Genomic DNA, 23151 nt, shown 5'->3' with positions numbered 1-23151 from the left:
TAGTCTTGGTGGTAGTTCTGAGATTCATCTAATCCTGTGTCCTGCCTAGTGCAGCTTCAGACACAGATGTAAGATGCTCAACACTGAATTACCCAATACTAGAATAACCTGATTTCCATGTTGCATTTTATTCTAATCTCTCATATGTTAGCTTCAACCCAGCAAGACTACTTCTTGAAAAATATTTGCTGATCATAAATAATAATTCAAGATCATCTTGATATCTATATAAAAGCACAATGATTTTCCGAATCTGATAAAGTTCTTCGAGTTTTATTAATCCTCACTTTGTTAAAATGTTTCATTTCTAATATACCCATATTAGAACTTATCAATATCAATTTCTATGGTAGATTATTTTAAAATATTTTTTCTTTCCAATGACAACTTTAATAAAAAATTTTAAAAATCCTGAATTTAGTTCAGGCATTAATTCAGCTCCAATGTGTCTCTGACATTTTCCACCTTACAGCGCATCTCAACAGTCAGCTACTGGTGAAACACTGGAGATGGGCTTAAATAACTCTTTATTTAAAATGTAACACTGAAACAGGGGAAATAACATAGTGGGTATCAATTAGTTAAGCCAGGTAGCAAACGCTTTAAGTCAGTGAGCAATTGTTGGAGTGTACCACGATATTAAATTACAAGCTTAACTTATGTCAGTGCTTTATCTCATTTGGCTATTCAGAGTTTAATTGTACTAAGAAATAGCGATTGGCAAAGGTACTTTTTTTATATATAAAGTGATTTCTGATAAAGACAACTTTGCAAAAACAACTCTGAAATATCAGCTATGGATCCGTAATCTATACTGTTAATATCAATGGGAATTTATGAGGTGCAAAGGCTTCCTGAAGTTTATCACAATGCAATATATAGGTCCAGTTTTATATGGAAGCAAAGGGAACAGGTACATGCACAACTTACCACTAAGAAAACAGAAATCAAACCAAAGACAGACACACTAAACCTTAAGAAGTTTGTTTTTTCACATTTCATGGCTGCTTCTGAGGTGAAATGCCCCTAAACAGAAGGAAGCAGTGCAAAACTGCCCTGGATAAATAAAAGGGAGCAGCAGCAGGCGATACGTTTGAAAAAGGGAAAGCTCTTCCAGACAGAGCAGTCCCAGAAGCGCTGCTCCTTCGCTGACCTCCCTCACGGCCAGGCTGCTCTCAGCGCCCATGGAGCTCCATTCCTCTCCTGAAGTGCCGAAAGCAGCAGCCCCAGCAGCAGCATTGCAGCGTGCCTGGCCCTTTTTGGCAAGCTCTTTTGCTCCTGCCCTGGCTACAGCTCCCTCTCCAAAGATATAATCAGGTATCACTTATACAATTCACTGCATAGGAAGAAACCAGGCTGTTATATACACAACCTTGAAAACTGTGTCCCAGACATGAATCATTGAAAACCATATTCTAGAAGACACAATGTGAGAAGTACCCGGAAAAAAAAAAAAATCCATATTCACATATAGGCCTCACAAAACAATCTCACTTCTGAAAAGGAAAATTTGACCCTCTACTGCCTAGGCTGTAAAAAAGTTTCCTTCAGTAGTTACTGATATGTACCAATGCATAAGCTCTAACCAGAACAGAAAACATCTGTAGTGATCAAAAACAACTATTACTTAAAATACTAAAAGAAGCCAAATACATCAATATTTATAAGTAAATAAATCAGGAATCTGGGTTCAAATACTGGATCAAAAGAAAAATTTTAGATTAACAATGAATAATCATTTTCCATAAATGAAGTTTATTTAAAAGATTTTACCTGCATTAATCAGGTCTGGATCCACTTCATTTTCAAGTGGATAAGGACCCTGACAACAAAACAGACGTATGTCAGCTCTATATTAAAATACCTTTGAGATACAATTTGTAACTGCTTTATTATATCTAATGCTTATTACTGAAAGCAGATCATAACCAACTTGCTTTTTTTTTTTTCCTCTTTGGCACAAGGCCATCCTATATATACAAACCAAAATGTACTAACCTATCAGGACTGATGCACACATTGCTGGAGGCTGTTAGAATTATTAAATGACCACAGAGTTGTTTTCACCAAAATGACAGATATTTTTCAGAGGGAGGTCTCCAAATGCAATTTAATAAAGCTTTTTACCACAGTGAAAATAATGCTTATTTTAAGTTTTAAGTTAAATTATGTTAATAAGCCAACTTACAAGGCTTGGTCTTGCAAACTAGCGAAGGTTCTGACCCCTCCAGAAAAATATGCAGTTAAGAACATGTTTAATTTTAATAAATAACACCATAATCCTGAAATGAGCATTTCCTTCAAGACTTCCCCACACTACAAAGAGAATTATGGAATCCTGCAATATGGCAAGTCTTTGAACATGCTTTTTAGTAAAACTATAATGAGGTTGGTGGGAAGACTAAAACCCAGCAGCTCAGCAAGGTGTATACACTGCAGAAAATTATCAGTGACCATGATATATTCTTACCAAACCCAGGACTCCATTTTCACTCTGTAAGTGAACAGTTATATCTGGACTGATGAAGTTACTGGCCAACAGCGGGATTCCGATACCCAGATTCGCTGAGTGAATTGGTCAAGGCAGAAACAGGGAACACAGTTATTGCAAACTAGTAAATTGACAAAGTTACCATTGTACTACAATTAGATTAGAACTGTTCTCTTCACAAACATTTTATTTTTCAGTTAGACGCCTCACATTTGTACTGAATTATTTTGGCATTTGGACTGCCTAACTGCATTCTGTCAAATGGCTCACATGCTAAAAAAAAAACCTGTCCAAGTAATCTTCATTTCTAATGTACTTTTTCAAGACATACTTATGAAACATTCAACTGCTAGCAAACACTCTGGACGTGCCTGGGTAAAGACTCCAGGTTCCATATGCATTAACATCCCATCTATTTCAATAGGGCATTAATAAAATGACATAATTCCATGTGCTGGGCAATGCAAAGAACAAACATGAAAATAAACTTGTGTTAAGCAGAACAGCTGCAGCTGCTATAGTGAATCACCACAGCTTTAACCTACAGCACAGCTAGAGGATACCATACATGCCATCCTCAAACTCTAAAGCGGCTCGTCTGATGATCCTCTCCCTCACATTGTCTCCTTGTTTTTGTTTGGTTTTTGAGTCTTCAGGCTTTCGGATTGATAAGCGCTGCAAAAGAAAAAATAATCATAAGCAAAGATTAGCATCCAAATTCTTGCTTCCCAGACATGAAAGCCTGATTTGTGATTGCACTGAGATACTTGGTCTAAGAATAAGGTTAACAATGTCTCTTACAAAAAATAACCTTTTCTTTCATCAGTTCAGTCCTATCTAACCAATGTAGTCATCAAGTACCCCAAATGATAGCCTTAGAGGAAAATGTTATTTCTTTGTCTGTATTGCCAAGGCTGAGTGGATGCACGATACACAGACACAACTGGTTAAGAATAAAGGAGAAAAAAAGCACCAGGCATTAGTGCAGATACTAACAAGTCTGAGATTCATTTCCCCATAGATAACTACATTTTTTTAAATGTCAGCCTAAAATGCAGATACTGCCCTCTCTCTGCATTCATTCCATTCAATGGTGCTATTCTAGATTTACATGCATGAGAGACACAAATACCAGTCATGTAAAGAGCTAAGCAACTAAGTTTCAAATACACTTTTGCACAAATCTGTCCAAAAGGCATTTCCTGTGATTTCCTGGCCTTAAGTTGATGCTTTCCAAATCACATGTAGGTGAAAATGCCATGGCATTCAAAAAGTTCGTAAGACCTTTTTTTTAAGTGATGGTGTACATGGATTCTCTTCTTTGTGCATCTCCCCCATGTCCTGTTTTGGACTATTCTGAACAACGTCAGGTTGCAGGTCCTGCACCCCCTATGTCCTCACATTCTCTCCTACTCCAGGTCATAAAGGACAAATTAGGCAAAATCATCCTCTGTTCCTTTCACCATCACATAACAACCCTTTCAGCGCCTTTTTCTCCTTATATTGGGAGCCCCTTTCTTCCTGGACAGTCATGGACTAACACTGTCAGTTCTCTTAAAGTCCTCAGCAATTTCTTCTTTATATCACTTACAAGTGATGACTGCCTTTATAGAAGGCATAACATTGTCTCAAACAGCAAGAAAGACTCAGACTTTCATCACAGACTTCCCTCATGCAATCTTTCATAAAGAGGAATTTTGCCCATGAAGAGGAATTTTGCACATAGCTGTTACAGAGTTCCACACAACCCAGTCTGTTCATCTCAGTTTTCTTTTCCTTTACGTCAGGGAAGCACTGCTCCATGCACTTTAAGTTATAAGGGCATCAACATGTTACCTTAATAGTACGCTATCATGCAGGATTACCTTCAGCTGCAGCTTTTGTAGACAAGGTTATGGATAGCCAAAATCCCTGCAGATATCATAAGTGAATCTTCAGCTTCTAAGAATGAGTTACAAGCTGTTCAAATTATATCCTTTTAGCCACCTTAGCACTTATTCAACTAGAACTTAAGGAGCTTCCACTACTGTTTAGGAACATATATATTTATATATGTACATACAAACATATTCACACATATAAAAACATATATGATAGCTACATACAGAGTGGTTCAGACCATTTAGAAGATATTTCTACTTTGTAGGTTACATTGCATGCTGTGGGAGAACAATTCTCAATTGTACAGTAACAGTAGTTCCTCAGGATGTGCTGTCTCCACGGCCCTGGTGATATGCTCTTTTTCTCTACATCTGACATCTGCTCCCTGGGGCTTCCGAATTAGCACAAGAGCTCCACCCTTTGTGCTGTATATGGAAAACTACAAGGACAAACAAACTGCAGACAGTCTCCGTGACAATCCCAGCCAAAAGAATTTACTTTGTGCTCATTGTTGCATGTATTCTAGGAGTAGAACTCCCAAGGACAAGACATCCTGAAAAAAAGAGTTACTATTTTTTTCTTACTTGAAATATTACAGTTCTTGACCCATTTGAAAGAGGTTCTTCTTGTGCACTGTAATCTTCTAACTGCATTTTATTTAGTATTCTAATGCGCAGATTGGTTCTTTTTATGAAAGGTGAAATACCTTCTTCAAAATCTCTTAACAATTTTATAGGGGTAAACTAATCAGAATTACAGGCATTGTACAAAACACATAGAATTTATTATTAAATTAATTCCTTTATAAAAAATTATCCTACAGACCATATTAGATAGTATCATTTTCACAATGGCATGCAAAAAACTGGCTGAACATTTCTAGAAAAGCTATCCTGCTTTTGAGAACTTAAAGTCTTTTTGATAAAGGCACTTTTCAGATCTAATCCATTGAGAAAATCTTTGCCCAAAAAATATTTTCTGAAATTTTGTTTTTTGCGTTTGAAGCCAATGAGTTTGTGCTGAAGAGGCCCTTCCTTAAAGAACAGAGGCCAGCAGCAGGAACTGAATTAAATAAGATTCATATTTAGATAAAATTCATAGTTAGATTTCCCTTTTCCCACCTATTTGGAATTTCATTATACAGAAATTTTTTGTGCTTTGGCTATTTTCCCTAGAATTGTTTATGCAAAAAGTAAGAAAAATCACAGAGGATTTCTCTGCAGCGAATGGAAGTTTGGATAGGAAATATGACAAAGGCATTTCCAGTAGAGGAACCAAGTATGAGTCCAATTAGGCAGAAACTGCTATTTAAAACCAGTAAGAATTATGACAAACTGTCTTCTACTTATTCCTCATTTCCTCCCCTTTACCAGTTATCATACTCTATGCTTTTATACATACAGCCTCCTTCCTCACATATAATCTGCCATTTCCTTCCTATACTTCCAATAATGAGATGCATCACTGCTAGAATTACAAAATTCCAAGGACAAAGTTAATCTCTGTTGCAACTTTGCTGTGTAGTTTATAAAAGCTTTCTTCTTTCTCTCTCTCACTTCCTTTTTCTCTTAGGCGTATAAAAAAGAGGCAGTTGAGTGGACATCAAAGGAGTTCCCACTTATGCAGAGAAGTCAAAGAAAATCTCAGACAACCTATGTATTTTGTATAGAGGTCTTTCCTGGGTGGAGAGTCACCTCTTTATCTAGCACCAAACTGCAGTAAGAGCAGCAGTTTAATAAATGCAAAATAGATTTCTCTCATGAAAGGTGAAAGCTTTTTTAAACTGAGATATCACATCCATTCAAAAGGAAGTAACAGGGTATTTATTAATTGCAGTCTCACACAACATGCCCAAAGAATAAAAAGAGGTTCGATACATCTGTTTCCAGTCCAGTACTCAACGAGGCAATATGTTTTTGCAGGATGAGCAGATGGAAGAGGAAGGAGGAAAAAAAAACAACCCCCCCCCACTTTTTAACCTTAACATTCCCAAAAAGAGTTTACCCAGAGAAAAGGACTTGTATGACTTTCTAGGACTTTGTGACTTAATTTTAAAAATAAAAGTTTAATTACTACAATTTCTTTTTGCACTCTTTTTTGTCACGAAGGTTTTTTCCTTGTATCATATATTCCTCCCCTCCACTAGTTCTTCTAATGACATTTTGAATAATTTCCACCTCCAGAGTATGGAGACACTGGAGAAATACAGAATTTTCAATTGCAATTTAAGTGCATTGTCACATCACCAAAATGAGCATTAGGACATAGCTTGAGTGAGGCAAAGCAACAGAAAAAAAAGAACAATTACATAATCATCACTTTCTTGGAATTTTTCAGTGTTGGAATATTATTGCTGCAATTTTTAATAGCCATTGACATCTTGTATTTAGTCCAGAAATCCACTGATAAAAAAGTTCCTGTTTAAAGAAAAGGAAAGAAAGGTTCCAGGACCTTTGCAGTGTAATTCACTACACAGCACAAACAGGACTGAGACTGGCCCTACCTGTCCACCTCAAAAGCTCTCCAGTAGAAAAGAAAATATCTGATTGTCAAAGTTAGCTCTTAGTCTAGGCATTCCTCACTGTGTCTACAGGTTGGCTGGGAGAAGGAAGGAGAATGGATTTTCCATCAACAAATTTTCAACTGCTGTAAAGTCTTTTGGGACCACGGGCAGTTGCTCTGACTTTTTCAGGGTCCAAACCAGAGAGGCTGAGGCATGAGATGCAAGGTTTAGTTGTCAGCCCCTCCATCTACCTACTATTCTCCAGTACTTAGTGAAACTTGGCAGGTCTCTCTCATAGTGTTTTCTCACCACTAACACTTAGTGGCTAGAGAAAACATTCTGCAAATTCTAAAAAACTACCCCAAGTTGAAAAATGTTGTTACCAAGAAGCTGAACTACTTACTTCAATTCTCTTCTCAAACTTCTCTCCCTGTATCAGACGATCGACATAGATTTTGGGAACATGAATATCTTCTGGGGCAAATGCTCCTATATCAACAATTTCTTCCACCTACAAAAAGAAAAGAGAAAGGGAAAATATTTACTGATTCAATGAGAGTTTATTAGCAATGAAAATTCAAATATTAAATATGCAGTGGATCAAATCACTTAAGAAAAAGCAAGGAATGGGACAGAATAGAAATACCCTTTAAAATAGGCTGTTTTAGGTATTTATCTTTCTTCCTCTTTCACATGCAGCAAACTGCAGCATTTTTTGCCAAGGGTATTTCTATACACAAACTGAAAGTAGCTGATGTTCTAACAGCCCAAATTGTATAAAACCACCTTAGAGAAACATACCGTATACACTCACATCAGAGTTCTTTGTACCTATAAGTAGTTTACATCTAAACAGGACAAAATGATATGCTGGTAGCAAAAAGTCAGAGTACAAACAAGAAGCACGAATTTTAAGCATACAAACTCAGAAGCTGCACTGAAGTTACTCTGTAGTGCGCTCAGTGATAATGCTGAAAACATTTGAAAGGCAATAATTAATGGTAAAAAAGATGTGAAGATCAATAGTTAGTGAAACAGAGATACAGCACAAAATGGCACTGACCCACACAAGGTGCATTTTAGATGGGATCTCTTTGGGGCAACACAGACAACAGGGCTGTCCCTCCTGCTTTGTCTGAGTTCAGGGTGGTCCCATGCTCCATGGTTGGAGACCACTGTGTGGCCACGTGCATGCAGCTCAGAGCCTTGGCCGTGTCTGGTACTTTCCCTGGCAAATCTCAGCTGCAAGGAGCACATCTCATCCTGTCACAAAACTCATGAAACAGACACTCATTTCGCGACTGTATCTGCATTGGACCACTGAGAAAATACATAACGTTAAGCAAAGCAATGGGTCAAAGATAACCTCTGAAACAATCTACTCAACTACATTATCAGGAACTAGATAGACTTTTAGAAACGTTTAGAAAAAAGTCGAGGAATCCCAAAGGACATAGAATATGGCATATCAGTAGGGCTGCATCACTTAGCAGCCATCACCAATGAAGCAACACTAAAGAACTTAAAATCCGATTTGACATCCTACTGCTATTGCACAATGTGATCAATAATAAAATCCATAGTACATCTGATGGACAATTACCTTCCTACTGTGCCTTGCAGTGTGACAATAAATAAACAAACCAATCTACCACAAAAAGCAGCAGAGGGAGAGGAAAAATTAACAGACAAATGATCATAGGATCAGTTCCAGTTGACCCCTGAAAGGAGCCATGGGGTAAACAGACAGGAAAAGACAAGATGCAAGTTCTCTAAAGTGAAGGTTGCGAGGAAGAGACTATAGCAGCCACAGTGACACAAGCCACAGTGTTCACGAATATCAATATTACACATCCAGAAAGTGCAAAGCTACAAGAATTTTTACAAGATGGAGAGACAATCAATTTAGGATTTTAAAAATTCAAACTATTTCATTCAGGGAAAAGTGCTACAATGGCATTCATGCCCTGTCTCACTAACCTGAAGGTTATTATTTTATACATTAATATGCAAATGAACATGGAGACCAAGTCAAACCTAGACTAAGATGAAAAAAAATCCTGATGTGCACAGATGAAGATGTTCTCTCAGAGTACTGTCTACTGCCAGAACAGGATCAAAAGGGAGGAAAAGCAGGAAATGTACAGACTTTCCAGTGAAGCCATATATAAGCAGATGATCTGCTATCAGTTGAATTCCCAAATTCACCTTTTCTAATTAACATTTGTCTTCATTTATCAGGTGAAAAATTAGGCCTTGAGAATACTAATTGCTACTGATTTGAATCTTGTCATAAAAGAACTACTTTAATATACTTTAGCAGCTGGGATTATAAAACCAAAATCTTTGCTGGCACATTTCAGCTGACTTCAAAAGAATTATGCTATCAGAAAGCCTGACACACTGTATTCCTCCCCCCTTACAATACACAGAATAAATAATTTATCCAACAATACCAGATTTTATTATTAATCACCCCCATCTCCTTAATTGGTTAGAATTTTATCTTTTTGGAAACAGCAATCAGTATGATAGCTTTTCCTCTTAAGAACCACCAACACAATTATTTATTTTCCTACTATAGTATCCTAAATGAGTATGACACACAGACAAACAAAATGTATATTGTCCTAGCTATTTTAAATGAGCCTAAGGACCCTTGCACACTGGAACACCTCCATGTTCACAGGCAACACCCCCCCCCCACACACACACACACACACAATTTCTGCTGCTGTTTTGCAATTTCCACATTCTACCATTATGAAACAAGTACCAAGTATAATTAAAATCAAATACATTAGAAATAGCCATAAAGCAATAAAATGGAATTTTGAAAAGGGATTATAAATTTGTACATAATGTCTGCAAGAATCCACATCATCCAGTCCTGCAAGCAGGATTAATCAGCATGTTTATGTGGCAGAAAATAAAAAGCAAGAAGTCTCGCAGGGGAAGCACAAATGTCATCTGACTGCCACTTCTCCAATTCTCTCTCCTTACTCTGCTTATAAACAAACTGCATAACACTACAGGAGGCTGTCGGCAGCACACCTACATCAGTATTGCCAGCACTGCTACCACATGTGAAGCTGTGCCAAGAGAAGTGAAGCTATGGGAAATCTGATGGCTAAGGGAATCAACAACTTAACTTTATATGTAGCACTACTGTGACCACTGCAAGACATAATCCAAGCACCTTGCTAGATAAGAATGATAATCCAAAAATTAATAGTTTCATAACTGGGCACATTCAGTTCCCTTGCATGTGAGTCTCCTCTTTAACACATCCCCAGCCTAAGCCTCAATCACCTGTAAATAGCTAGGAAACCATTTACAGGACTAGCTAGAAGGATGTGTATGGGTTTCACAAAACTTTTTTTCTTCTCGCTCTACTTCTCCATTTTATTTATCCTTCTGTTCCTTCTTCCCCCAACTCACCTTGCCTCAGGCTTTATTTTGTCATGTACAGAAGAATCTCTGTAAACATCAAAAATCATCATATGACAAACTGCCTAGGAGACACACCATGAAGTCTGGCAAAGTGTAAAGAGGGAAGTAATCAGGGCAGAGAACCTCCTGTAATTTTTTTTAATTAGTGAGTGAAAGTATTTTGGTACCATTTAGATTGTCTTGATCACATGTGATCATTTTAAAACTTACCTTCACCAAAGTGACAGGAAATAGAAAGTTTGTAACTTTTTGCTACACAGGTAAAGCTAAAAAGTAACTCTGAGAGACCACACAGGCTGAGTTCCCTCTCTTTGGAAGGCTCTGAATTGTGATTTAAAAAATCCTTTCATTGTTTCAAGAGCTGCACAATATCAGTTTTCCTCCTCTGTATAAGTATCCTTGCAAATATGCCTATGCTAGCAAATGCTTGCTAACAATGGGGGCAGAATGAACGAATTCAATCATTTCTGAATACTGGTTTATCTGCAAGTACACCCAGAACATAAAAGCTGTTCTCTGCTGTGATTCACAAGAGCATTCTGCCATTCCTTTTGGTATCAGCAGTCACAGAGTCAATGGTCACTTGTTTCAAAATATCACTTCCTTCTGTAATTTACATCCAATCTTCCCTTTTTAAGCAAGTAGTTAGTTTATTTTTGCTTATGGAAATTCAGCTATTCTCCTAAAGTTTTACCTCAGAATTTCCAAAGGCTTTTAGAGAGAGAAATTGAACCTGGAAGATTATGAACTTCCAGTAAGATAATGAATGCTTATATTTGACCAAAAATTGGCAAGGAAATTGTAATGGCACACCTATTCATGCCAAAACACTTAATAGTAAAAATAAAAAAGGGCTTTTACTTTGAATATTTCATTTTTTACTTAATTCTGCAGCCTAATTAGATGCTTTATATTATGTGACATGTTCTCAGCTGTTTTAGTCATAAACCTCAGTTTCCATACAACTAAGCTATAAGCAGAAATGACAATATAATTCTTTACTATGGGGGCGGGGGGAAGATGAGAGAGAGCGACCATGCGCGCACGAGCAAGCACGTGCGCGCTTAACAAAACCAATGCATTGGGGGTTGGACCAGATGATCTCCAGAGGTCCCTTCCAACCTCAACCATTCTGTGATTCTGTGATTTTTAAGTAGCTTATTTTTAAATTGGCTTTACTGAAGCTCTCTATCACTATCTTCATTATCCTGGTACCCTTCAGTTCTTCAAACTGAAAAAAAAAAAAGAATACTAAGCAGAACATAAGTAGGGTAAAATATTACACCTGGTCAGATCTCCAAAACAACAGAAGAATGAAATCATATTTAGCCCTTTAGATGCTAGTGACAAGTTCATTAGAACATTTCTTCAGTTTACGGCAGGAAGAGTCAGGATGTCACTACAAAATTCATTGTAACATATATAAAATCATAAGAAGTTTAAAAAATAAGGCTACGAGGAGAAGTTGCGTTTGTTTGGTCCAGTTGAGAGAAGACTGAAGGTAGACAGAAAGAGCACTATGATCAACTATTCTAATGACAAACAAGAAAAAAAAAAAAGAATAAACTGAGTATCACAGAAAACTTTTGATGTTGTAAAACAGTGGAATATATTCTGGAAACTGGCCCCTGGAAATTCTTGAGAACAAACTATACAAACATGTATTGGGCTGGAGGAAAGAGCAAAATGAGTCAATATGTATTCAATTTTGCATGAACGCAGGGAGACAAAATAGATGTTCTTCTGATCTTCTCTCTGATCTTCTGAGAGTCTCAGAAGAGTTCTGTCCTTTTCTGATTCTGTGATTAGATTAGACCATGAAATTTCTACTCCTGTCCAGCTCCCATTGAAGTGAAATGACAGTCAGTCAATATCCATCCTAAAGAAGAGACTTTCAGAGTAATTTTAAAAAGCAAGCAACTACTAATCAGTTAGACAAAGGCATGTCTCGATAATAATCACTGATTTGTGCTCACCTAACAGTTTGGAATAAATATCTTCATAAATTTACTGAGGTGAAGGGGAACAGTAAAATCTGTGAAGTTCACATTTATTAAAGAACCTGCAGTCTGACCAAACTGATCATCTGGGTGACACACTAATTGTCCATCCATCTAGTTCATGAACCCTCCTTCCTAGCAAAAGACAGAAGCTTAAAAGACAGTGAGATACTTCTGGTGATATTCATCCCAGCTTCTAGCAGCATGAAGTTTAGGGACTTCCTGAGTCAGAAGAGGTTGGACACACGCCATCTTGCTCTATAGCTTCTGATGGACCATGAATTCGTTTAATAGATTTCTGAAGCCATGTACATCTTTGACAAACAAAACTTTCTGTATCATTGCATTTCCTCAGTTTGACTAGTGTCAACTTATTCATTAGCGACCTGGATGAAGGGACAGAGTGCACCCTTAGCTAGTTTGCTGACGATACAAAACTGGGAGGAGTGGCGGATACGCCAGAGGGCTGTGCTGCCATTCAGAGAGACCTGGACAGGCTGGAGAGCTGGGCGGAGAGGAACCTCATGAAGTTCAACAAAGGCAAGTGCAGGGTCCTGCACCTGGGGAGGAATGACCCCATGCACCAGTACAGGTTGGGGGCTGACCTGCTGGAAAGCAGCTCTGAAGAGAAGGACCTGGGAGTCCTGGTGGACACCAAGTTGACCATGAGGCAGCAATGTGCCCTGGTGGCCAAGAAGGCCAACGATATGCTGGGGTGCATCAGGAAGAGTGTTGCCAGCAGGTTGAGGGAGGGGATCCTCCCCCTCTACTCAGCCCTGGTGAGGCCACAGCTGGAGTACTGCGTCCAGTTCTGGGCTCCCCAGTACAAGAGGGATGTGGCACTACTGGAGCGAGTCCAGCGAAGGGCTGCAAAGATGATTAGGGGACTGGAGCATCTCTCTTATGAGGAAAGGCTGAGAGAGCTGGGCCTGTTTAGCCTGGAGAAGAGAAGGCTGAGAGGAGATCTTATCAACGTGTACAAGTATCTGAAGGGAGGGTGTCGAGAGGATGGGGCCAGACTCTTTTCAGTGGTGCCCAGTGACAGGACGCGAGGCAACGGGCACAAACTGAAACACAGACAGTTCCATCTGAACATGAGGAAAAAACTTCTTCACGGTGAGGGTGACAGAGCACTGGAACAGGTTGCCCAAAGAGGTTGTGAATATCTCCTTCTCTGGAGATATTCAAAACCCGCCTGGATGCGATCCTGTGCAACGTGCTCTAGGGGACCCTGCTTGAGCAGGAGGGTTGGACTAGACGATCTCTAGAGGTCCCTTCCAACCTCAACCATTCTGTGATTCTGTCAAAAATATTTCTCATTATGTTTTTAATTTCACTGGGTGTTTCCTTCTCTTTGCAGTATAGGAGCAGTATGCAGCTGTTCTCTATTTGACTTTTCCATACTAATGGAAATACTATGTATCTTTACATCTTTTTTGGTTGCTAGTAGACTGTTATGCTCTGTGAACACTCCCGTGAAAAACAGCCAGACATGCTGCATGTTTTAACTGGTCATTAGAGGAGCAAAGCTGAAATAAATCTCCTAGATTTGCCTCCAGATTTTTCATCATATGGCTACGGATTCTCACAACTTAGGAGCCCTTGCTACGTTATACTCATTTTACATTTGTTTTCTCTGTTCTAAATCCCCTCAATTACCTCCACTTCTAGTTGCCTCAGGCTTAATCTCTTCTTTTGTGTTTCTCTGCACCTGCTTCCTCTGTTTTCTCCAACGATCACTTTCCATTCCATGCCTTTAACCTCTTTCTCCATGCTGTACTGGTGACAGCAAAGAAGAATACAGATTGCACTAAATTATCTGCTCTTGGTACGTGTGCATAGCAGTTCTGGGATAACAACTGCAAAGAAAAGAAGCAGCATACTTGATTATCTGCAAAAGCTGTCCATTTGTAAAACTGTGTGCATATATGCATGAATGAAAGAATTTAGTTGCCAGGCTCTGAAAAAGCTCTACTATACACATAAGAACTACACTTCTTCAGGAACTTATAAGTTAGTCAAATTCCAGCATAACTAGGGTATACAATATACTTAACTTTCAAGGTCATGTTCAAAGTCAGAAGATACTGAAATTCCTCAAAGGAATACTCCTAAGAATACAACATTCTCAAAATAATCTTTAGGAATCACTTCAGGAAGTGATCACTTCCTAGATCCTTCTTAAAATCTGATTGTTTGGATACAAGTCATCAATGAACCCACTCTCGTTGTAATCAATTAGATTTTGCAGCTTGTACTTTCCAGATAAAATGAGGTGATTTCATAGTGTTCAATACCTAATTTTACTATACTCAACTAGATGCTAGCAATGCAACAGAAACTGGAACATAACTGTGTTATCGCCTCTTAATAAGAAAGCACCCGATTTGTATTCAGTACTTAACACAAAATGAAACATAACCATCTACACTCAATAGTTATAAAATGGCTTTCTCAACTCTGGAAAAGGCAATTTTGGAAAATAAATTTTTAGCTTATATTACATAATTATTTTGAAAATAATCAACATAATAGGACAGGAGCCAGGGGAAAAACAAACAAAAATCCCACAATCCATGAACAAATTCTTTATTCATTAATGGCTAACTAATGGCAAAAGAATTTACTTAATCTGTACTAGGTACACATGCTAAATAAGGAAACAGGCCATATCCCTAATCTTTCCACTTTCAAGTAGAATAGCTGCTCACAATATTGACTATCAAAATGATACAATTTAACATTTTTGCAAACAAAAGCTACATTGTTTTAAGTAAATTATTCCAGTACTTCATTGCTTATTTGCAAAGTATGTTAGATTGAAAACCTTTGAACTGATTAGAAGGTAAAAATCAATAACTGTCCTTTTTATTAAAATTATTCATAAATTATCAGGAAGAACAGAAACCTAAACAAATAGACTTATATTTTCTTACTCATATCAGAGAAATGACAAATGAAGAGAGACTCATCTCCTACATGTTCAAAGGAATATAACCCAAAGGTCAGGAGATAAATTTAAGTTTTACTTTCAAAAGTGATATAAAAAGAGTTTTAATTGCTGAAGGAAGAGGTGGAAAATTTCAAAGAAATCTGAGAGATTTATTTGCATCTTCCAGGATATGCAAGTCCAACTAAACCCCTCTAAAGTTCAAGGAATACACCTAAGAATCAGGCCAGATTGTGCTGAACACAAGACACATAGTAAGGTAATCAGAGTGAATCAATGTAGTAGCAGCTATTTAGTAACAAATTAAGTTGCAGGTTCCCTCTGGGAAGAGAAAGAAAGCCCTCAGGTATTTTACTAAAGAAGACAAAAAGACACGTCATCACAAAATGGCACCCTAGGTATATGCATGTATTAGTTGTCCTCCTTATTCCACATATTCATTAAAAACAGTGATAGTTTATAAAGACTTCCAAAAAAAGTGCATGCTACCATTTTGTTTTTTCCTCAACAGGAGAGCAGTGTGTTGCATCTCACCTTCAAAACCATAGCAGGTATCCAAATGCTCCAAATATTCAAAATCAATAAAACTTTGGGAAGAAAGCAGTCAGAGTATTTTTCAAAGAAAAAAATGGAAGAAAAAAAATGAAGTGAAAGTAGTATTATGTTGTGAGGTTTAAACAGTCTCAATAGCTTACTCAGAAATCACAGGAATTTGGGTAAAAACGGATTGTAAGTAACAAATATTAAGAAAAATAAAACTTTTCTTACACTTGCACTTTATCCTTCCTGAACACTGCCTGGAAAGACACCACCACATGCATGGGAATAAATAACAAGAATAACATGCTTCACGGAACCAAATTTATTTTTGAAGCTGAAACTGACACAGATGTATTAAATCAGACCTTCACTGAAGAAAAAAAAATTGTTTCTCAGAACCTAATGAGAAAATTCTGATTTATCTGCTTCCAAAAACTGTGAAGAATTGTCTTAAGCAAATCTGATATTCAAAGTCGTAACAAGTATGATCTCTAATCTCCCAGTCACACCAAGCTTTCTATTCTATCTGTGTATTTGTTAATTGGGGGAATAATAGCTGAAGTACACCAAGCTAATACCAATTGGCTTTCAACTGCCTAATAGAACCCCTATACAACCCTTCCCTTCCCCAGCCCCCCTCAAAAATAGAAATATATTAATCATAGGTATCTTTGCTATTGCTGATTCATCCAAATTACTGGGGAAAAAAAAATAGCTCTCACAGAAACCTTTATATTCATTTAGCGATTTTTGTTCTTCCTGTGTCTGAAAGTCTAGACATTGCCTTGAAGTGGGTGGTTAGGTGGCCAACTTCATATAACTCATGTGGTTCTCCCCTCTCTCAAAAATTTTCTGGCAGATGACTAAATCAGACACGTTTGGTTAGTGTGCATTCAGCCCTGATGGAATCTGCTGTAATTCATCACAAAGAGCAGATCATTTCTACTTGCAACATAGCTAGATTTACCATAGCTAGCACCTTAGATATGGAGTGTCTTAAAATCACAGATTAGTTCTAATTTTGAATCGATGAAGCACTCTACATCTTCTGTTACATCTTTTTCAAAGACAAAAACATGTAAAAATAGCTTTATTATTTACTTCTCTCAATGTATGAATGCCAGAAGAAAATGAACACATACACAGACAGCTCAAGAGAATCAAGGGACAGGCCACTTGGGAAGGGGAGGGGATCTTTTCTGATTATTGGTGGCAAAAACAAACAAACAAAAAATACACGTAATCCCTCCTAAATGCACTACAGGAGGTGACCAAATATTACAGCACCAAGAATGTGCTGTTGTCCAAGCTAGGAAGTCTATTTTCTACCTAGCCTCATCCCAAAATGTTGCAAAAGGAAGCAAAGTGCTATCTTTTCTCCAGTTACAAGACTCCTCATAAGATACCACTCTGAAAAAAAGCAACAGAACAAAGCTATGGCAAAAGAAGGTGCAAAAAACTTTCTTTAATTCACTTAAAAGAAGCAAGGTGAACTGTGAGACATATCAGTATATCTTCCACCAGTCTAGATTTCAAATAGGTAAAAAAAAAAATAGCATAAAAAAGCATGTGTCTATTTTGAAAGTACTGGGGGAAAAATTAGTACCCGAAACTATTTTTAAAAAGAGATTTAGTTTACTTAAAAAACTAACTGCTAGATGTGCTTGTGCCTTCATTTGCAGCTCTTGATACTTAGAGTGTCTGACAAATTCAGCACTTTAAAAGTCTTAAGGATAGATATCCAAGATTGAAGTTGCCAGTTGTTATGTTTAGAACCCATGTTAACCAAATATCCCTGCCAAAATTAAAAATCCATATGCACAAATAAGAGAAATAATTCAGCATCTACAGCTTTATCAGGAGAGCCAGGAAGACTCTAGCCCTCCTTAGCTCATTAGCTTACACAATAAATCAGCTACATACAGTCCCCATTTTTATCAGGAATATATCTGTCCCAACTCTGCTCTTTACTTTTCCCTGCTTCTTTCAACAAGGAAAAAAAAAAAAACTGATATAATACCTTTGACTTACTGCAAAGGTTGACAAAATGGGGAAATGTCCCTACTTTTCTATCATCAAAAAAATATCTACATAAATCTTAAAACAATCTCTTGTTTAAATAGGTATCACTTTCTCTGGCTTCTCACACACGAAAAGAAAAACCAGCATTATATGAAGTCAAGACAGCCTTGATATCTTTATCCTTTACTCCTCTTTAAAACCTCAGTTTTTTCACTGAATAATTCTGTTTTAAAGCATTTGCATGGAAGGATGCTGCAACAGATTAAAATCTGATCTGCTGATTGGAATGACTATTTCAAAATTCTCATAGTAGTAATAGCCAAACTGCTTTTTAACATAACTGAAGACTGAAGCAGCAAAGGCATTAAACACTTCAGCCTTCTTTGTACTCTGCATTGGTAATTTTCCCTCCATTCATCGAGCAGTGAAATATCAGTGTCCCAGTGTCCTTGGTCTTCCAGCTCACTACATATGTACTTTCATAACAATTTCTTGCTACCTTCATGTCTTTTTTATTTCACACTGGGCTGGAGTTTTCTGAATTTGCCTCTATGTACTTAGGCTTTTTTTTTTTTTTTTTTAATGCTCATCCTCAGAAGTCTGACTTTGGTGTCACTTTTCATAATTTTTTGTTTCTGTGTTTGAGATGATAGTGATGATTGTGATGAAGTTGAATTCATCTCCTGCTGCTCTTCCAATGCTTCCTCCTTGGTGGGAAAGTTTACTCTCAAGCCTTTAATAAGGTCTTTCCTTAACTTCATTTCTTCTTACCTCCCAGAAGCCTTCATCTACCAAATCTACAAGCTCATGAGGTCAGTGTTCCTAAGAGTCATTCCCGATATTTTGCTGTTCTCCCTTCTATGCTTTCTAAGCACCATGAACTTGTATTTCATAGTTACTCTCCCTCAAGTGTTCATTCTAATCACTTTCACCTAAGGTTCGTTTGGAAGACGAGATTATAATGAATGTCTGTACCCTACAATTAAGTTCACTTTATTAATTTTAAGTTTATCTAAATCCAGATTGACAAACATTTCTGATGCAGGATTTAGCCAGAACTTGGGCATGTAAACCCAATCATGCAGTCAAAGTCCCTGACTAACCCCTAGGTACTTATGATCCAGTTTTCCATACTTATACTAATAAATTACTATGGCAACTACAATTCTATTGTCACTTGTGCCAAAAACTTGTGATAACGTGGTTAGAGTAAGCAGCTCAGTGCCCACCCTGTACCAAATGGGATTCTCAAACAAAACATTTCTCCACTGAAGTCCGCTGGGATACCCTCTCAGCAGCCATCCCTGAGCACCCGCACCGTCATCACTGAGCGCCTGGACAGCAATATCGAGAATGCTCTAGCTGTATGACAGCTCGGTGGTTCAAGCACTTGCACTGAAGCAAAAAGACATGGGTTTCCTGTCCTCCTGGGCCTCAAATCCTGACCTGGGGTCCCCCAGAAAACCATCCTTACGCAAAGTCAGTGCCCACTCCAATTTCAGATTTCTTTCCTGTACCAGGGTACAGTTTCAAGTTCCATGGTTGGAGCATTCAGGTAAGGAAAAAGAGATTTAGATTCTTATTCCATCTTCAAACTCAGCTTATAGGCTTTTTACAGCAAACCACCACTGTGCAAAAACACTGAAAATTTTCTCAGAAGAGAACTATGCATCTGAGGAAAGTTATGTTGGTGTTAAAATGTTTGGACGATTAGGCACAAAAAAGTTCATTTTTCAGTAAAACACAATGCCATGATTTAGCGCAGATAATAGGATACAAGTGACTTGTTTCAGTCTGCTTCTATCCCTCAGTGCAGCACAGTTCGTTGTACCTGAGATAATGGCGCTCACTGACGTGGCTGTGTTGTTACTAGGCAACCAGAGATAAAATGCAGGGTTTAATGATTTTTATTTAATGCATTTTTATGAGAAAGTACACTCTTCTTTTTCCTCCCCTGACATTATTTGAGGTGGAAATGCTGTTTACACAGGGAGATATATTTAGCCATCCTCTCGCAATCTGAACAAAAAAATTTTTCAAACTGGATATCCAAACAGCCTGCCTATAAATATTTTTAAACATACTATTACCACTATCAAACATTTATATCATAGCAGTGGCTGAGATCTCAAACGACCTCACCAGGGACAAGTATTCTGTAGGTCTCTCAGCAAAGAGTAACAGTGGCAGGGAACAGACAGCAGCTTAGGGATGTTTATGGCCATTATGGAGGTTTATGTGCTCTCCTGGGCAGAGAATGAGAGCCTGAGACTAAATCACCCTTCACCTCTCCTGCATTGTCACGACACCCACATCTGGCACAATCACATCATGTTTTTTCCTGTGGCTTTAGGTTGCTTTGATATTCTCCAAAAAAGAATCGCCACAGCCAAAGCTGTCTCTCCCAGTGGGACGCTGCTCACAGGAGCTTCTGCAGCAAGACACACTTCTCTGGAAGCAGCTGTGTATCACAGCCCTTCCCCTGCACTCCAGACCACACATCCAAAAGGCCCTCCTGAAACACCATTTCATTTCCTATCACACAATTCATAACATGGGCTATGGGCCTCTTGAGAGGCCTAACAGCAGTGCTGCTGGTGAATTCAGTAGACAAGTCCCTCAGGCAGCAGGGAGCATTTGAAATGCTGCTGCATATACCACACAAACCACCATGTTTCTTCACATGCCAAGTCCTTTCTCTGCTGCTGTACAAATGCTCGGGGCTTGTATATAACTTGTGATTGCCTTTTCTTTTCTTTTTTTTTTTTTTCCTTTTTTTTTTTTTTTTCCAAACGATTGGCTGATTTCCCAGCTCCCTCGTCCTTGCAATAGCAGTGCCTATGCCAGAGGAGCCGGGAAGTGTTTATAGCTCTGAAAGTCGACCTGAAGGACTCAGGCAGAATGTGCACAGGAGGACCCAGGTCCACACACAAAGCTATAGCTCTAACTGCAAGTGCTTATGCAAGATGAAGTGAGATATGAATATACCAAATACAGTATCTTTTTAGAATGCAACACTGTAGAAGAACTAAAAAACAGCTTAACTCCTGTATCACTTGGTTTTCACATACAGATAAAGCCAAAGTAACTAATCTTGCTGGATTATTTAACAGTTTTCTCTGCAACAGTTACCTTACAAATAACATGAATCATACCTTTTAGTTAAAACTTGTTTTTGACCCTCAGAACTGGTCATCTTTAAATTTAAAGTAGAAATTCCTCTAGACACAGCATCATCAGACCTCTACAGAACGTCATCTATGCCTCAGCAAACATCCTTATTATCGAGCATGTTATCAGGTTCTACTTCCTATCACTTATAAAAACAAAAACAAACCAAACAGTCCCAAATATCTGGGCAGTTTAGTAAGCCTCTTGTATTTCCTTAGCAGAAGTTTATGTTCAACACATTTCTAATCTCAAAAAGACTACTGTATTTGGTTCTGTACAGCTACTTCTGACCATTTCACTAGTTAAAATACACAAGGCTGAGAGTCAGATACTTTAATCTGAAGCTTGCTCTCAGGGAATTCTAAAACCAAGAGCCCTCAACTATGTGCCACAGACACAACTGGTAACAGAACAGATTTACTTCCCCCTCCTTCGAAAGCCTCTCTATGCACAGAGAGTATCATTCCTCACAACATGGTAAGATTTTTAGGCAAGCAACAGCTATCAGGGTTTGGGTGGGTGGTTGTTTTTTTTGGCCTCTTTGCTCTTATCCTCCACATCACTAAATGCTGCCAATTTCTCACCTCTGAATTCTTACAAAAAGTAAGTGTCTGTCCATATTTCAGCTAAAACAGTATTAATTGCCACACTGACCTAAACTAGGGAACAGCAGGTTTAATACATTAAAGAAAAAATGTGCTTTCTACTGTGCATGCACAGTTTTGTCTGCATATTTCAGCTCCACAGGACATCTTAAAAGGGCAGGTTAACAAAAGCAATCAATTCCCAGTGCGCTTCCCACTTTCACTAAATTAACAAATATCCTCAGACTGGATTTCCAGTAGTTTATATTCTCCTTGGCAGGGATCTCATTATGCTCAATGCCAGTCCATATTTTTAATCAATGATCAGAAACTTAAAGAAATATGGGGAAAGACTGGTGGAATAATAAATCCTAAGAAGGAAGCAGCGGCATCTGACACAATGGGTAAACTGGGAGGAAACTCCCTTCAGCCTCCTCAGTTCCCTAGTGATTAGCTGTAGACATCTGCAGGCTGACCACGCTCAGTGCTCAGGGTGTTCTAGATGCCACATCGAGATATCTCTTTCCAATGCCTAAGATCCAAGCTCTTAAATCCTAGCACAATATTCTGATTCCGCTCTGGAAGCAAGGCACTTAAAAGTTCAGCTAACAAGGCACCGCATTTGGTCTGAAATACTTATTTTTTCCTAGCTCTCTAGTTATGCTTCTCTGCTCATTAATTTGTCCATAAAAACTAGAGTGGAAAAAATTAATATTAGTGTGCTATTCTGCAAAAAGCATACCAGGTTTTAAATGGTATTGAAAATGCAACAAACCTGAGGTGGACACCATTCATGGCAGAGCTACTAAATACTCTTAAGTGGAATTATAACAAGAAGGATGTCACATAATTATTGTTCACTGACAAGAAAATTCTACCCCATCATATGTGGAAAGAACAGTAGAAAGAGAGAATGAGATGGAATGTAGGTGGAAGGCTTTGATCTACTTAAATTCTCTAAACACCAGAGTATGAACAAAGTATGAAGGGCAAGTGAATAGAAGGAAAAGAAATGAAGGATTCTTTATTTCATTTTTAAATAGAAAAATATTTTAAGCCTTTCTTGAAAACCAATTGTGAAAATTCATATATTGTTGCTGAATTGTCACTGTAATTCAAGTGACAAATTCTAAGGGAAATCATACAGTATTGTTTGCCGAAGCTCTGTGCAACACAAAGAAATAACTCAAGTTCCAAAACATATTATCCAGAGATGTTTGTATAACAAACATCTTTTTCAGATAAGTTTTTATGAAAAAAAAAATGAAGAAACACAAGCCTCTTCCATTTAGAGCTTACTAAACATGTTCCAGAATAGTTTCTCTTGATCTTACTGTAAAATCTTATTTAGCTTTTACTAGACTTATAAAAACTTACCATGGAGCAAGAAAAAGCCAGTAGAGTAGTCTATCTTTTAGACATTACTTTGCCTTAGCAACTCTTCAGTCACCAATATACTTCCAATGTAGGTTGCCCCATGCTTTTAAACGTTTTATTTTTAGATAGCAAGGAAAAAGGATCAAAAAAAGAATTAAAAAAAAAAAAAAGAGGAGTGA

The 23151-nt window shown here is 37.8% G+C and overlaps 1 protein-coding gene across 2 annotated transcripts in view; it reads right to left on the bottom strand.

Moving 5' to 3' along the window:
- Nucleotides 1–23151, bottom strand: part of OXCT1 (3-oxoacid CoA-transferase 1) — an 83896-nt gene that overhangs the window by 32159 nt on the left and 28586 nt on the right. For both annotated transcript variants that reach the window (XM_067315660.1, XM_067315661.1), the window contains exons 8-11: nucleotides 7279–7386; nucleotides 3055–3166; nucleotides 2471–2565; nucleotides 1774–1822 (exon numbers count right to left, since the gene is read on the bottom strand). In XM_067315660.1, coding sequence (XP_067171761.1) covers nucleotides 1774–1822; nucleotides 2471–2565; nucleotides 3055–3166; nucleotides 7279–7386 — 364 coding nt within the window. The remainder of the gene's footprint in view (nucleotides 1–1773; nucleotides 1823–2470; nucleotides 2566–3054; nucleotides 3167–7278; nucleotides 7387–23151) is intronic.

This window comes from Apteryx mantelli, chromosome Z (assembly GCF_036417845.1).
Source record: "Apteryx mantelli isolate bAptMan1 chromosome Z, bAptMan1.hap1, whole genome shotgun sequence".
Taxonomy (NCBI): Eukaryota; Metazoa; Chordata; class Aves; order Apterygiformes; family Apterygidae; genus Apteryx; species Apteryx mantelli.
Note: the sequence above shows the minus strand (reverse complement) of the source record. Positions and strands in the feature narration are given on the sequence as shown.